This window comes from Glycine max, chromosome 8 (genome assembly GCF_000004515.6).
Source record: "Glycine max cultivar Williams 82 chromosome 8, Glycine_max_v4.0, whole genome shotgun sequence".
NCBI lineage: Eukaryota > Viridiplantae > Streptophyta > Magnoliopsida > Fabales > Fabaceae > Glycine > Glycine max.
This window is the reverse complement of record NC_038244.2, coordinates 3,254,485-3,270,057: the sequence shown is the minus strand read 5'-3', so window position 1 is coordinate 3,270,057 and position 15,573 is coordinate 3,254,485. Positions and strand designations below refer to the sequence as shown.

The window sequence follows — 15,573 nt, the reverse complement described above, 5'->3', positions numbered from 1 at the left end:
AAACGCAATCCACCCATTGAAAAGGTGAGGATGTTGGATTGTATTTTTCTAGTGCATATCCATGATTTGGTTCTTTAAAAGAGAGAGAGAGACACGAGGGAAAAAATTATTGGTTTAGGAGGATCTCAGGAAGCAACAAAGCGCATTTTATGGTCAGATTTGAGTGGCTGTCTTGTGTTCTAATCATGGACTAGTTGATTGATTTGTTGGAAAATGATGGGTTAGTATTTGCTTATGTGATGGTGTCGTGGAATGGTGTATAAAATATGAGATGTGGAGTCAACTTCGCCGGATATGCATGTTAGCAGTGCGGCAAACAGTGTGTGTCGGAGTGAATGTTTATATAAATTATGCTTTTAATTATATATTTAGTCTCAATTATATTTTTAAGATTTAATTTTATCTCTCAATTATTAAAATGTTTAATTTGATCTTTTAATTGTTTAAAATACAACAATCATGCCTTCTTTTTCGTCCAATTGATAACGTTGATTACTACTTGAAATTAGAAAATCACCTCTCATCTTTGTGCACGAGGATGTTCTCTATAAGAACAAGGAGGTCACCAAAGTTGTGAGAGAGGAGAGGTGACACGATGGTGGTAATCGAGACTTCATGAAGCATGGCGCCACAAAAAGATGACGATGTTGATGATGGTTATCACCATTGAGACTTCTCTGCCAAACACTTTGAGAATTTGGAATATGGGAATTGAATTTGAGTCCCGTTTAAAATTCAAACAAAACCATGTTGCATGTTTTCGCAAAATTGAATTTTGGATATGGGAATTGCGTTACGTGAAATTTGGTTGAGGACTTTTGTAGATTATTTAATTTTGAACAAAACCTATCAAAGATCACTGATTTGTCTTTAGAAAATTAAGGTATTTGCCAAAATAAATTGAACTTGGGGCGTGGTCGGCGGCTGGATGCAAATGCGGTGTTTTTATCTATAGAGTCTTTTACATCGGTTGCTTTAAAAAATGAAACGTATTACATCGGTTTATTGACAATCAATGCAAAATACCAATTTTTGTCAAATAAATAAACAAATGTGACCGAAAGAACACAATTGTTATGTTTTAAACAATTTAGAGAGGTTCCTTAAAATATAATTTTCATTTGTATAATTTTCAATTGAGTCTTTATTTCTAAAAAACAAGGTAGTACCAACATAGTATATATTTATTTTATTTAACGTAAAAGTTATTTTAGCTCAATTAATTTTAGTGTTTGAATAAATTTTTTGACAATAAATCAAATATGTAAATATTGAATGTGTTTATCAGGGCATTTTAATAGTATATAAACTACCTTAACTAATTTATAAGCTAATTTGTTTAAAGATATAAAATCACATTATTTGATATTTCAACGTGATTCTAGGTGATTTATTGCGGGCTTGATTTGCTGTTATTTATTTATACGTTGTGCACTAATGTGATGTTCTTCTTTTAATATCCTGTCCTTTTGTAAGTTTGGTTGGTCATTTTCAAGGAACGATGCTTTGAAATAAAAATATAAGTTTTTATAGACCAGCACATTGTTGTCAACGCGTATCAAACTTTGTACATCAGCTTGTTGAATGCTTGCTATAAACCCTTCTCTATTTTAAACTGATGGAGTTTAGCTCTTACGTTTATACACAAACTAGCATTTTTTTTTATTTTTTATTTTTTATTTTTTATTTTTTTTGTGGCGGTGATGCCGTGGTGGGGGACTTGGGTTGTCTCCGACTTAAGAATACAAAATTGGACTGGATGCAAACACCCACAAAAATGACTAAAATTCAAGTGTTAGAACATACCAATGAAACAATTCTATTTACATGGTGCGTGTCAAATAGTGAAAGACTAGATCAATAAATTGTAGCTTCTGCTTCCTACTTTACTTCCACAGTTTTGGAGGTTTAAGGTTGCCTATACTGACGCTCTTTTTAATACCTGACATCAAATTTGTGAAAGAAAGTTCAACAGTTAAATGAACATAGGTTTTAAGAATAGTATTCATATCCCCAATGGAGACTTCAACTTTATGTTAGTACATACCTGGTGACTTCTTCACGGGGTCGTCCTTTACTGGGGTGGTCGCCGTAGATGAAGTTCGGCTTAATTTCCTCATCACTTGAACAGTTTTACGAATTGCTTTAGATCTGCAAAATATATGAAGAAAATTAAAAAAAAAATCATATTTACATTAATTTTAAGCATGACTACTAAATGATGCAGGTAGTGTAGACTATCTCTGATTGTTCCCCGGGCAAGCATGTATGATTCGTATGAATACACATACTTGCAAATGAATAATATGCAAATTTAACATGCATCTTGCTTCTTAATTGTAATTTTGGTTCTTCAAGTTCAATTGTACCAATTAGGTCTCTCAAGTTTCATAAATGTGTGATTTTAATCCCCAAATTTCAAGTGGGTCAATAGGTATTGCAATTGTAAGAAATTTGAGTGACTAAACTAAGGGATTCGATTAAAATCTAGGGACTAAAATAACACATTGGTGAAACCCAAGGGACCCAATTTACACACTTGAAACTTGAAAGACTAAAATTGACCAAGAGAAACCGAAAGTGTAATTAAGCCTTCAACCAATGTGGTAAAAGTTCCTACTTAGTCAATGAAGAAAATCCCTTGTACTGTACAAAATGTTTCCTTAAATAGTTGAGTTCACGGGGAAGGGGTTATATTTATGTTACCAGATATATTTTGATAACTTTGGTACAGATAACTAGCTGGGAAATTAACAAGAATTCCCTTTCTAATATGAAGATTTAGTAAACTCTTTAGCAGGAATGTAAAGGGCAGTAACCAAAGCTGTAATAGAATAGGCATTATTCACCTCTTGTCTGATGATTTTTTGCCTTCGGTGAGACTGGAATTTTCAGAACCATCAGTTTCTGTGCCTGGAGCAACACTACTGTCAGAAAGATCACTTGATTTTCCATCAAAATCAGAATCTGTAAATCCCGAAGTTTCTGCATTTGCAGCAACTTTCTTTCCTATATTTCCCCCATTAAGTTCAGATTGATGAAGAGATTCACTTTGATGTATGTGATCATCCATCGGTTGCTGGTTATCAGCTTCGTAGTGCTTAATACTTCTACTTCGTGGAATTTGGTTTCGCCAAACAATGCTACCGACTGAACCTTTGAGTAATTGAAGCCTCTGAATCTCCTCCTCTTTTGCAGAAATAGCGTTCTTCAAAGAAGACACCTGGAAGAGGATAATTAGTTGTGTGTTTGGTAATCAACTAATTTTGGCTATATTTCGTTTCTCGTTCAGCTGCCTTGAACATACGTTTGTTTTGCTAAACTCAGGTTGGTGTGATATGTTTAGTTTCTCGTTCAATAATTTTAGGCACTTATGTTTGGCTTTAATCCAAGTTTCAAATGAAAGAAACATCAGGTTTGCTTTGTAAAACGAAATTCATTCAAACTTTACAAACAGTTAATCCAAACATGCACTTCAAAGTATAAAATAAAAGCAAAGGAAACAGATATAAGATCAACTGAAAGACATTTAAGTTCATTCACAAAGCTGAAAAGAATGTAATACAGTCATGCCAACATATTTTGGTAGACAAAAGGTAGTACCTGTTCCATTAATTCTCTGACTTCTTTGCTCTCTTTGCTACTTCGTGCAGCTCCTAATTCAACTCCAGAAACCCTTTCAGCAAACTTTAAAGTGCTCAGTGTTTCAGAATATGAACTTATGTCTGAATTAATTTGGACAAACATGAGTGTCTTTGCTTGGCCACCTGTGCAGTAAAATCAAAGACAAGATTCAAAGATCAAAAGAAAGTCTACATAGAAAAGATTCAAGGAATGTGACATAATAAATGATGAATAAAGATTTACCAAGAGAAGTTTGTAGAAGTTGAGTAAGTTTGCTGTTTCTGTATGGTACATGGGGGCTTTTTTGAGAAAGGGCAAAAATAACATCTCCAAGGGCAGATAGTGATTTGTTTATATGTTGTGCTTCCTTAAGCCTATCCCCAATTACTTCAGACCGATCTACCCTTTCACTTCCTGCCAAATCTACCAAATGAAGATTACCAACCATTGTGGAACCAATCTTCAAGTCCTTTCCACAAATATGAATTGAGAGAACACTGTATACATAAGTTTACATGCTGTTATCATAATAGAAAGCTTTCATTTCAATGTTAAAGAAGGGGGAAAAAAAGTGGTGTAACCTGTGAGAACGGCTACTTCTTTCATTCATAGCAGTTGCACCAATGGCTCTATTTTTAAGTCCAATGTCCATTAGCTTAATCACGTCTGAAGGTGATTTCACAGGGAACAAGCTAGCATCTGGTACTGCTAAGCCCTTTGGTTGAGATCGAGTCAATATCCCAAGTGTGTGCATTTAAGGAAATCAGAAAAAGAAAAAAGTAGAAGAAAATCCATGCAAAGAATAAAATGTTAAAAAAAGGATATCTTTTTGGAGAACCATCTGTTATTAACAAGTCACGGACTTGCTCATTATATATCTCTACCATCTGAACTCCAATCTCATAGTCTATGAAGCTTTCTCTACTTGTGGCAATCTTGAAGAGGTCATTTAGAGCTCGATAATTAACACCAATAGTCTCGCTTGTTGCCCCATTTGGACCAGTCTGAGAAAAGTTGGCATCTTATAGAATGAAGAATTCCTTCAATAGCATGATGTATGAGATAAAAATCAATATATTCAGAGGGTTCATACCATCGTATAAGTTTTCCCTGAACCAGTTTGGCCATAAGCAAATATACACACATTATATCCATCTAGAACTGATCTTATAAAGGATTGAATGTCAGAGTATACCTCCGCTGCATTATTCAATTTAATATCATTAGTACAACATTAGAATGTTAACATAACAACTTAATCAGGGAGAAACTGTGATAAAAAAAATTAATCCTAAAACCTTGAGTTGTGGCAGAGCCGAAAACCTTGTTAAATTTAAAAGATCGAAGAGCATCTTTTCCTTCTTTGGATGGATTTGCCACAACCAAATCATTTTCACCAATGAGTTCAACAATAGATTGTTTATCCTTTTTGCCTGAAAGAAATGGTCTAATTCGACAAAATACTCTGATATTTCCTGTATCAGAAAAAATTTGTGTGAATTCATAGTAGACTTACATCAATAGCCTAGTAGACAAACACACATAGATAATGCCACCTTTTAATTCTTGAATCTCATTAAACATTTTTCGATTTTCAGCAAGAACAGCATGGTAGTTCTCAGCTGCATGTAGCAGTGGTTTAAGATAAACACCTGAAAAATTAATTTACAACCAAATGATGAGAGTTAACTCCTAAGAAGCAAACGGTTTTGCAAAAACCAGATGCATTCTACTAAAAAGGCCTACCTAACCGATCACAATCCTCTGCATAAACCGTTTGCTCTTTCATAACATTGTGCTTAATGGACTCCCAAGATAATTTCAATTTCTGGGTTTTTGCAAATTAAGTACAAAATTGTAATGTTTGACATCACCAAGATAACATTGACATTAACACATTTGTAAGTGTACCTGTAGGGAACTGAATTGAAATTTTATAACTGTCTGCATTTGGTTCATTTTCATGTTCCACTTCTGATCTTTTGAATCAGAAGAAACCTCAAGCTCCTTAACCTTATTTCTTAGTTCTTCCAATTGATGCTCATATTCTTGAGACTTTTGTTCCAGTTCTGCTTTAGCACCCTTAGCTTCTCCTTCCAACTGTGAGCACTGTACTTCATTTGTTTTTTTAGTTGCTTCTAGGTCTTGCTTCAATGATGAAATTTCCAAATTTTTGTCCTCCTGCTCTTTCATCAACCTAATGATTTCTTTTTCATCTGCCTTTTTTTCTTCCTCTCTGATCTCCTCAACCTGTATTGAAGGACCAATGGACCCATAATACAAACAAATAACATGAAAATAATCAATACTATGTAAGAACTGTATATAAATATTAAAAATACATATACGTACACCATTCGGGCATAATCTCATAAGCTATTTTAATCTTTAAAAGAATTATTTGATACTGTAAATTTTTAAGGATAAAATTAATGTTGAGAAAATGTTTTATGAGATTAAATAAGTAATTTTTTTTAAAATAAATTATGGCATTTTATTATCAAAATAATATTAAATTAATTAATATTAAAATTGATATTATAAGAATAGATAAATACATAAAGTACGTTGCTAATAAATAATTATAAAAAAATACACGTACGTTGTAGGGATGCCCATTTAGATTAATTAAAAGCTCTTGCTCTCTGCATATAAGACTAAAACTGTACCAAAATGTTGCATATCTTGAAAAGTAAGAAATGGTTACCTTATTTCTTAATTCTTCCAATCGTTGCTCATATTCTTGAGACTTTTGAGTTAATTCTGCTTTAGCATCCTTAGCTTGTGTTTCCAACTGTGAACATTGTACTTCATATGTTCTTTTGGTTGTTTCCAGTTCTTGCTTTAATGCTGAAATTTCCAAATTTTTGTCCTCTTGTTCTTTCATCAACCTAACGATTTCCTTTTCATCTGCCGTTTTTACCTCCTCTTTGATCTTTTCAACCTGTATTGAAGGGTCAGAGAGCTCATAATACAAATAACAATAAAGCAATTTATTTAAGGATAAGACATAAATACTGTTCCTTATATGTTTTTCAATCAGAATCAGTTTTATCTCAAGAATCCGTAATAAAAGTTTCAGCATAGGTTACTAAGCTGAAATTCTTATTCTGATTAGAGAACATCAAATGCATCTAAGTTTTGTATTTCAAGTTTTAACTAAAACCTATTGGTCTTGTCCTGCCTCTCAAAGTGTACTAATCTGTTGCTTATGGAGGAATTATAAGATTGACTTGGTGATAAAAGGAGAAGGAAGGGAGGGAAATGGGTTCGGTTCTTTCCCACTAACGATAAACTAACAATTAACAACTAAAATTTGGCGATAAAAAAAAATCTATTGCTTATCGTGCAAACTGCAAAGAAACAGTTACCTTATTTCCTAATGCTTCCAATTGATTCTCATATTCTTGGGCCTTCTGTGTCAATTCTGCTTTAGCATCTTTAGCGTCTTCTTCCAACTGTGAACATTGCACTTCATATGTTTTTTTTTTTGTTTTCAGTTCTTGCTTCAATGATGAAATTTCCAATTTTTTGTCCTCCTGTTCTTTCATGAATTTAATAGATTCCTCTTCATCTGTCGTTTTTACTTCCTCGTTGATCTTTTCAGCCTGTATTGAAGGGCCAAATATTTCATAATACATATAACATGAAACTAATTTCTCAAAGGATAAAACTTAAATGTTTTTAGTGCTATTTTCCAATTAGAATTAGAGTTTTATGTCAAGTATCTGAGCCATAAACGTTTCAGCATAGATTACCAAAGTGAAATTATATTCTGATTAACCAAAACCTCTTGGTCTTGTCCTTTCCCTCATATTGTACCAATATATTGCTGTTTGTGCAAAGTAAGAAACATTTACCTCATTTCTTAATTCTTCCAATTGATGCTCATATTCTTGGACCTTCCGTGTCAATGCTGCTTTAAAACTGTTAGCTTCTTCTTCCATCTGTGAGAATTGTACTTCATATGTTCTTTTGGCTGTTTCCAGTTCTACCTTCAAGGCTGAAATTTCCAAATTTTTGTCCTCCTGCTCTTTTATCAACCTAACAACTTCATTCTCATCTACCTTTTTTACTTTCTCTTTGATCTTCTCACCCTGTATTGAATGGACAGAGAGCCCAAAACCAAATAACTTAAACATAATTCAATTAAAAGTGTATCAATACGCTGTTTATTGTGCAAATCAAGAAACCATTACCTTCAACTGCTGAAACTGGCTAGGACATATCTGTTACAAAAGTTCCCTCTGATAAATAGAAATCTCGTACCAATATGGAAAATTTGAAGGTATATAAAATTGGTATACTTCTAGCAAAATAACTAGACAAAACTATTTGTGATACCTCACTCTCATCTATAGTTCCAGATGCAAGTGCCTCGAGTACTCTTATTCTCGATTGGTATTTTTCTTCTCGAGCCTTGAAAAGATTGTTTTGCTGAAGTCATAGGGTAAGAAAGTGATATGAGAAACTAAGTAACTAGCTTTTGAAAATAATAATGTAATGAACATAACATACAGTTCGCAAATGTTCTGCTTGAGTTGACATGCGCCGCTCAATCTCTTGAGTAACCTTTTTCAACAAGCAAGCCACACGCTGAACAACAAAGATAATAGACAGTGTTTGTGAAACTGTTTGTGGCACATGTGTTAGTGGTGCAAACCAATTGCATCGATTATATACATGTAGGCTAATGAATGAGTTTATGAACATATGTAACACCAAACCAAAGTCTCCGAGGCCATACATGAGGTATTTCCCCATTTCTTCTTTCAACACTTTCTTCAAGAATACCATTCACAACACTCAGAAGCGACTGAGTGGGAGCATTCTGCAACATTAGAGACTCTGAAACAAATCAGTTATGTATCAAACAGAAAAAATGCGTATCTATATACATACATAAAGCGTGTGTATCAGGTGGTTGACTTTAAGATCTTACATCTATACTGTTTGATTTCATCATTTCTGCTATTTTTGCAGCAGGAAGATCTGCGTAACTCCCAGGTTTCATTTGAAACACCTCATGAAAGTTATGACCAACATGGTGTATTAATGAAGCTGATGATTCTGCAGAATATAAAAATGACTAAAACTAATCACTTAAGAACAAGAGCGCCATCTATTTGGAAACTGATGATGGACAAACAATATAGATAAATAGTATTTAACAAGAAATTTCAAGGAAAAGGTCTTCCATACAAAAGTTAATAAGATTTAACTTTAGGACAAAGATAAAATGTCATAAGTTCTTTTGACGCTATTCTCTAGTTAAAATCAGTATTTCTTCTTAGTAACTAGTAAGTAGTAGCTACTGCTATGAAATGTCCATTTTGATTAGAGAGCAGTACCAACACTTTTTATACTATCTCTTTAATAGTACATGTTAGGACTTCACAAATAAGTTTTCTTAATTGTTAACATAACCATGTTACCATGTTTAAAACATTGTATGCTTAAACACACACAAGTCTGAGTTGAATAAAATTCACCGGACCTGCCATAACTGGGGAACTCTTAACACGTTGCAACATCGACCCAGCTGCAATTTTCCTCTGCTCTCCACCAAATGTTGGAGAACAATGAAAACTTAGTGGTGTATTCCCATGAGGGCTCACAATGTTGGAATTAGTTACAGAAATATTATCTCCCAAAGCATTCTGCAAACTTTTCTCTCTAAGTGTTAAAAGACAATCCACAACAGCTTTCATAGACCCCTACACAACAAAAGAGACATGATAGGCATCAAAACAAAACCAATGCTATAAATAAAATTTTTATCTCAAAAAATAGATATAAAAGCTACTCAGACATTTAATAAGAATTTAATTGGAATATTCTGACAATATAAAGATTTTTACAAAGTCATTTAATCATTGAGTACCATGTTTAGTACAATTATTTACTTTTGTAAAATAATTACCTTAAAAGATATATCTAGAGTAGTAGAGTGATTTTGTAATTGGTTAAAAGTCTAAATTAAAACTCGAATAAAGTTAATCATATCTAGTATAAAAACCTTTACACTAACAAGGCATTAATTTAACTGATCAAAATAATGCCTTATTGATTACAATTGTGCAACTGTCTCTAAACCAAGTTTTTTTCTGAGAGTGAAACTCTAATTTGAATGCATGACACAAAGTTAGGCATCTTATACCTTCTCTAGGTCGGATATTTCAAACCGGGGCAGTCCCATTCCATCCAAAGCTTTCAGAAACGTTTTAACATTTTCTGATTGTGATGGTAGAAAATTATCAGGTTCACTAACCTACATAAGAGAATCCAGACTAAAAGGTACATCTCAAATCAAGTTGCCAATTACAGTTAGAGTAAGTAAAAGGTTAAAAAGTGTTACCACAATCACGGTACCATGTCGTATCTTGTTCAGTATCTGGCACAAAACTGTACCATTGCTCAAGCATGCTCTTAATTCACCATCCGTGACATTTATTGGAAGGTTCAATGAAGGGACAAGACAAGTTAACCACTGAACCAAGAGCAATCGATGTTTGGCTGAAAAATATTCAAATAGAAGGATATCACCACATGAATGAATGCACATAACATGCAAATTACTAGTAGGTAGTAGTAAGTAACTAAGTAAGTCTTATTCCATTACCTTCCACCTCACCATAGCAGGATAGAAAATTCCCATTTTCATTGGAACTAGCATCTGGGCTGCCCAACTCTGTAGGTTCTGAACTGTTGTCATCAGGTGGGGAATTCATCACTATGTTCCTGCAGGAGGGACATGCAACTTCGTTCAGATTTCCATGGAGACATGTTTCAAAGAAATTCCCATTTTATCATATCATCCTACAAACAAACTCTTGAAAGCTCAAAGCCTGAAATTAATATCCAATCCACCCTAATAATACTAAAATTGAATTACACAAATACAATGCAACTAAAACATTATGGTTCCAATTCCATCCACTAGTTAAAGCCATTACTCCCTTCAGAACAGAAAAGGCACAATCCTTCTACCATTGTAACCTAACTGAACTTGAAAAAATGGTCCCCAAGAGGTTGGAGTCAAAAAGGACAACTTTTTTGTGTGCCATGTTTCTATTAAACAATGTATTTCAAAGATTTCAAAATAATATTCCAGTAATGTCAATGAATACCAAGAATAATGTATATTCAACCCATGCATAGTTTTCTGAACCCTCTAATAGAATCCTAACATTCCCATTTGAATTGATCGAGCTTCTTGACCCTTCAAGAATGGGAAAATTTGGAAAACTGCAACATGGAGAAGGACATAATAAAAGAAGGAAAAAGAAGAAAAATGTGAAAAGAGAACATAATGATGCATTAATTCAAACCCGAGAATGCAGTGAGACGTTCACGTTGAATCAAGGATGGTTGTTGAGATAGAATATGAGGAGACTCAGAGAGAGAAACATCCATTGAATAATTTTATTTTAAATTTTGAAAGAAATTAGTATAATTATAATTATAATAATTTTAAAAAATGATTTTATCATCTTAGTGTTGATAATGTTTGTTGGAAGTGATAAATGAAAAAGATGATAGTGTTCCGAGAAAGTAGGAGAGCAACACTCTCTGCGTCAGGATCATTTAGCGCCAGCGCCAAAAGAGAGAAACAAGTGCCACGTGTTCAACACCCGTTTGTGTTCTTCGTAACTGTTTTCACTACTCACTTCATCACTCAAGTCTTGTCATCATGGATTTGCATGTGCATGAACACATCCATGTCCATGTGCTTATGAAAAATGGATAAGTCGAGAAAAATAGAACTTTATGAAAACACAAGATCATTTATTTTTATATCATTAAAATTCTTAACAAAATAATAAATAAATATTTTTAAATATATAATTATAGAATAATAATTACAAATAATTAATTTAAGTACTGACTCTCAAGGTCGATGGATTATTGGCTTTTCTGGCTCTGATAGAAACGTGACTTACCTTCATGCATGATCTCTTTTTGGCTTGGCCATCTGGTATAACTGACTTGATTTGTGAGCCTGATTAATCTAAAGTGGCCTTACAGTTATTGTGGACATGAGTTAATCAAACTCACCCCTATGCTCCCATTGTTCACAGAATTAGATCCTTTATGGAATTCCATTGGAGCCTTGCCTTTAATCACACTTTCAGAGAAGGCAATATTGGCGTTGCAGATTGGTAGCCCAAAGAGGTGCACGGTCTCATGATTCTTAGTTTCCTATTTTCTGCTTTTTGATTTTTTTTTCACTGAAAAAATTAATTAATTTAAGTTTCTGAAAATTTCTTAATACAAATACACTTTGTTTTATGAATTATGATTAAATGATCATCTAAAATAATTGTATATTGTTAGTGTATAATTTTTTTCTCATAATATTTATTTTTGTTGATCATGTTATTGGTATGAAATAATTTTATGAGATAAAAAATCTAGAATCTTTATTGAAGACCACTTAATTAAGGAATACAAATATTTGTTACTTGCGTGGATATATATGTTAGTATTGAATCTTTAATTTAAATTTAAATCGGTGGTTGCAACAATTGATTTTAATTTCTACTTTGATTTAATTTTAATTAATTTGTATCGGTTTTTTTTTTTTACCTATTCCATCTCCTCTCAGTTTTTTTATCATTATTTCTTTTAATGCTTTCAATTTTTTAATCCTTTAATAAATTTTAATTTTAATTGACTGATATTAATTTACATGTGTTGATAATAATTATTCAACAATTTCAAATTAGAACAAATATACTTATCATAACTATCTTAATTACTATATTTATATAGTTTCATGAATTAAAAATAGATTAAAAATTCAAATAAGAATAATAATATTTATCATAATTATCTTAATTACTTTTATCAAATCCAAAGGTAAAAATAAGGATTTATAATGATCAATTTAAATTTTGATATAGTACTATTTTTAATTATTGATAATTTTATATAAAAATTATTGAAATTCAATTGAAGAATATAGAGATAAAAGATGATAAAGTGAAAGGAATAATTGGTTGAGAAGATCGTGCATAAAGATGAAAAAAAGAAGTTAGTTTGAAGCCATTGAGAGGAGAGGGAAATATTAAGAATGTTTAGTTGAGATAGTGAGGATTTTATCAAATTTGATTGAGTTGACGAATTCAATAATTATGTAAACCAAACCAATCAATTTGATTTAGATGGGTTGGATTAATAGGTTTCTTTCACTTCAAATCTGAATCAAATCAATCAATTATAACTGATTTGGTTGTTGTTGGGAAAAACCGATGTAATAGGTTTCTTCCTGTATGGTCCCCCGGCCCGCGAACTGGGAAGTCAAGCATGATAGCATGAACTGACGACAGTGAAGGAAAAACACTGAGCTAAAGAGGCCGTTGATTGAAACAACAGGCAAGTCTATTAGTGATTGAAGACATTGACTGCTCTCTTGATCTTACTGGTCAAAGGAAGATGAACGTACGTTAACAAAATACGAGATGATGATCGAGGACAAGAAAGGTAAAGAAGAATTAAGTAATGGTAATGACTCTCAATCTTTCACAAGAAGAGATGCTCAACACCATTAGGAAACTAAAAGCATTTATGATTGACTTCAGCAGCGTCTTTAATCTTGTTGTCGTCGTCATCCAGACCATGAAGAGTATTCTGATCATGATGATCAATACCATCTCACCAAATTAATCATTAAAGACATGATACTTTTATATATATATATGATTTTTTTATCATGACTTAATTAATTAGTATCATTTATGTGACTTTCTGATACTTTGTACTTCATAGAAGTACTTCTATGATTTTCTATATGACTTAGTAGTAAGTACTTATATGGATTTGTATTATGACCATCATAGTTATATTGTGACGAGTTATGGTTATATATATGAAAATGAAATAGGTACTGTTTTTACATGTTTTTATAATTTTGTAAGAAAACAAATTTAATTTTAAAAAATAAATAATCAAAATGAGTTTGATTAACCGTAAAAAAATCTTATTGTAATACTGTGGGCATTTAATGTAGGTTGTTATACATGCTAACTCACGTTCATTTTTACTCATCACTTATTAACGGCATGTATTATGAACGGTTAAATTAGTGAGAACTAAACCCACTATATTATCTCAAGTTATAGTAAACTTAACCTACTATGTTACAAACGATTTCTTCGTGACCATCCATAGAATTTTTTGATAAAAGTTTTGTAGCCCATCATAATCTGTCTGTCTATAATGAGATTTCGCTATGAATATTCTTGTAGTGTACAAGCCAATATATCAATATTGGTTAAGATATTTGAAGAATTTTTTTTACCAGTACGTATTGTTTACTAAAAAAAGTATTGGAATGTTTTAAAGTTTTTAAATCATTAATATACATATTTTTCATTTAATGTTTTTTTCTAAATTTGCGGAAAGATTTGTAAGATATAATATCACTCCGTAAAATTGATTTTTTTGGTGAATCAATCTTAAGTCAAGCTTGAATCGATTATCCACACCATTTAACAATAAATTTCAATTAATAATATTAATAGAGAATTAATGTGTTCAGAAGATTCTTTAAAGAGAAGGAAAATCCATCTTGTTGGCTCTATTCATTAAGATCACTTAGGGAATATTGCGACGAAGATAAGGAAAATCTATCTGGGTGGCTTGGAAAAAGTAACTAAGAAGAGATAGGGTGGTTTGAACGTTAGGAAAGCCAAACACACTGCATTGCTGGCCAAATTGAATTAGAGACTAGAGAAAAAAAAAACAACTTTGAGCCAATTAGGAAAAGGTATGAATCAGCAATGATATGAAGTGGGAGGAAAAAATCCTTCACATTCCTCTCAATTAGGAAAGGCCCATGCATGTTCAAAAGTGCAAGTTGAAGTTGTGAAAGGAGAAGGAGCAGCTAGCTAGCACGGGGTGGCTCTACTCCTATTAACGGGAAGCTAATTGCAGCAGAAAAGGGACCCAAAAAAAGGAAAGTGATTCATAAAGAAAAGTTAAGGATCGTGTGAGTGATTGAGAGGGACCAATAGCAATACAAATTGAGACATGATGATTATATGTTGTGTGCTGACCCATATGCCATTTTGAGTTTGTCCTGTGCCAGTGCCAGTGCCAAAACATGCAAACTTAAAAAGATAGCGTATAACCCTACAAAACTTGTGTACCCACTCAATAGGGAATAATTAATAACAATTTCATAAGAGACCCTTTAACTTGCTGTACTCCTTGATATACCAAATTTAATTTTACCACAAGTATATGAGGTTGTTCTAGGAAAAACATTTGATATCTGTTTGGTAAGAATAATTAAAAGAAATTTAGTGCATGAGAATAAAGAGGGAAGAGAGAAATAAAGTAGATAACAATAAGTGAAAAATAAGATGAATTTTAGGACTGTTTAGTTTGAGTGGAAACTGATTATGTTGCCTTAAAAAAAACTGATTATGTTTTTTTAAAATCCATTCTTACAGTTTTAAACCACCACTAACACCAAAACTACCAATAATATTTTCAAGCAGTTTAACGACCAAGAATAAAGCCACCATAAAATGTGCAAAAGACATGTTCTCTTTGGTATATTTAGTGCTCGCACCTTTCATATTCTTAACAAAGTTAACTTGAACCCAAGCCGACGTTTTAGAGTAATGCAGGAGCTGGATTTATTGTCCTAATATAGGTATGGGTGGCTACCCCTTTCCATAACTACGCTTCCATATATTTGTAAATCTAATTAATTGCATTAACAACTATTCCAACCAGCCATTACAACTGAGATGAATTTCAGATTCCCATCATGCAGTATATATATAAGTTGAGAAAATTATATTTGTTCAAATTAATTTGTGATTCATTCATCTTTCAAACTCCGGTCCTCATGTTGTTTCCCATCATGCTGTTTTGTTCTTCATGTAAAAACACACACACACATATATATATATATATATGGAACCGAAGTCACGA

At 32.5% G+C, this 15,573-nt stretch overlaps 1 protein-coding gene across 2 annotated transcripts; it reads right to left on the bottom strand.

Moving 5' to 3' along the window:
* Positions 1-1,750: 1,750 nt before the first annotated feature.
* Positions 1,751-8,721, bottom strand: LOC100819914 (kinesin-like protein KIN-14C). Of its 2 annotated transcripts, XM_014778687.3 has the most exons (20): positions 8,567-8,721; positions 8,372-8,455; positions 8,143-8,220; positions 7,969-8,061; positions 7,824-7,853; positions 7,485-7,721; positions 6,996-7,232; positions 6,332-6,568; positions 5,536-5,874; positions 5,371-5,452; positions 5,181-5,276; positions 4,923-5,099; positions 4,718-4,824; positions 4,450-4,628; positions 4,206-4,370; positions 3,868-4,121; positions 3,604-3,767; positions 2,850-3,223; positions 2,048-2,151; positions 1,751-1,942 (listed from the first exon to the last, which is right to left on the bottom strand). In XM_014778687.3, the coding sequence occupies exons 1-20, from the start codon at positions 8,636-8,638 to the stop codon at positions 1,887-1,889; spliced, it is 3,165 nt and encodes a 1,054-aa protein (XP_014634173.2). In that variant the 5' UTR covers positions 8,639-8,721; the 3' UTR covers positions 1,751-1,886. The 2 variants fall into 2 exon arrangements, with proteins under 2 accessions (XP_014634173.2, XP_040873852.1); XM_041017918.1 differs by lacking the exon at positions 8,567-8,721 and having other exon boundaries at positions 8,308-8,407.
* Between the last annotated feature and the right edge of the window lie 6,852 nt (positions 8,722-15,573).

Bases quoted from the DNA above. Each gene is read 5' to 3' on its own strand.
- LOC100819914 (XM_014778687.3), bottom strand. From the start codon at position 8,638: ATGAAACCTGGGAGTTACGCAGATCTTCCTGCTGCAAAAATAGCAGAA. The intron at 7,854-7,968 runs GTATCACAAATA...CTTTTGTAACAG, and splicing joins GAACTATAGATGAGAGTGAG to ATATGTCCTAGCCAGTTTCA. The intron at 4,825-4,922 runs GTTTTAGGATTA...TGAATAATGCAG, and splicing joins CGGCTCTGCCACAACTCAAG to CGGAGGTATACTCTGACATT.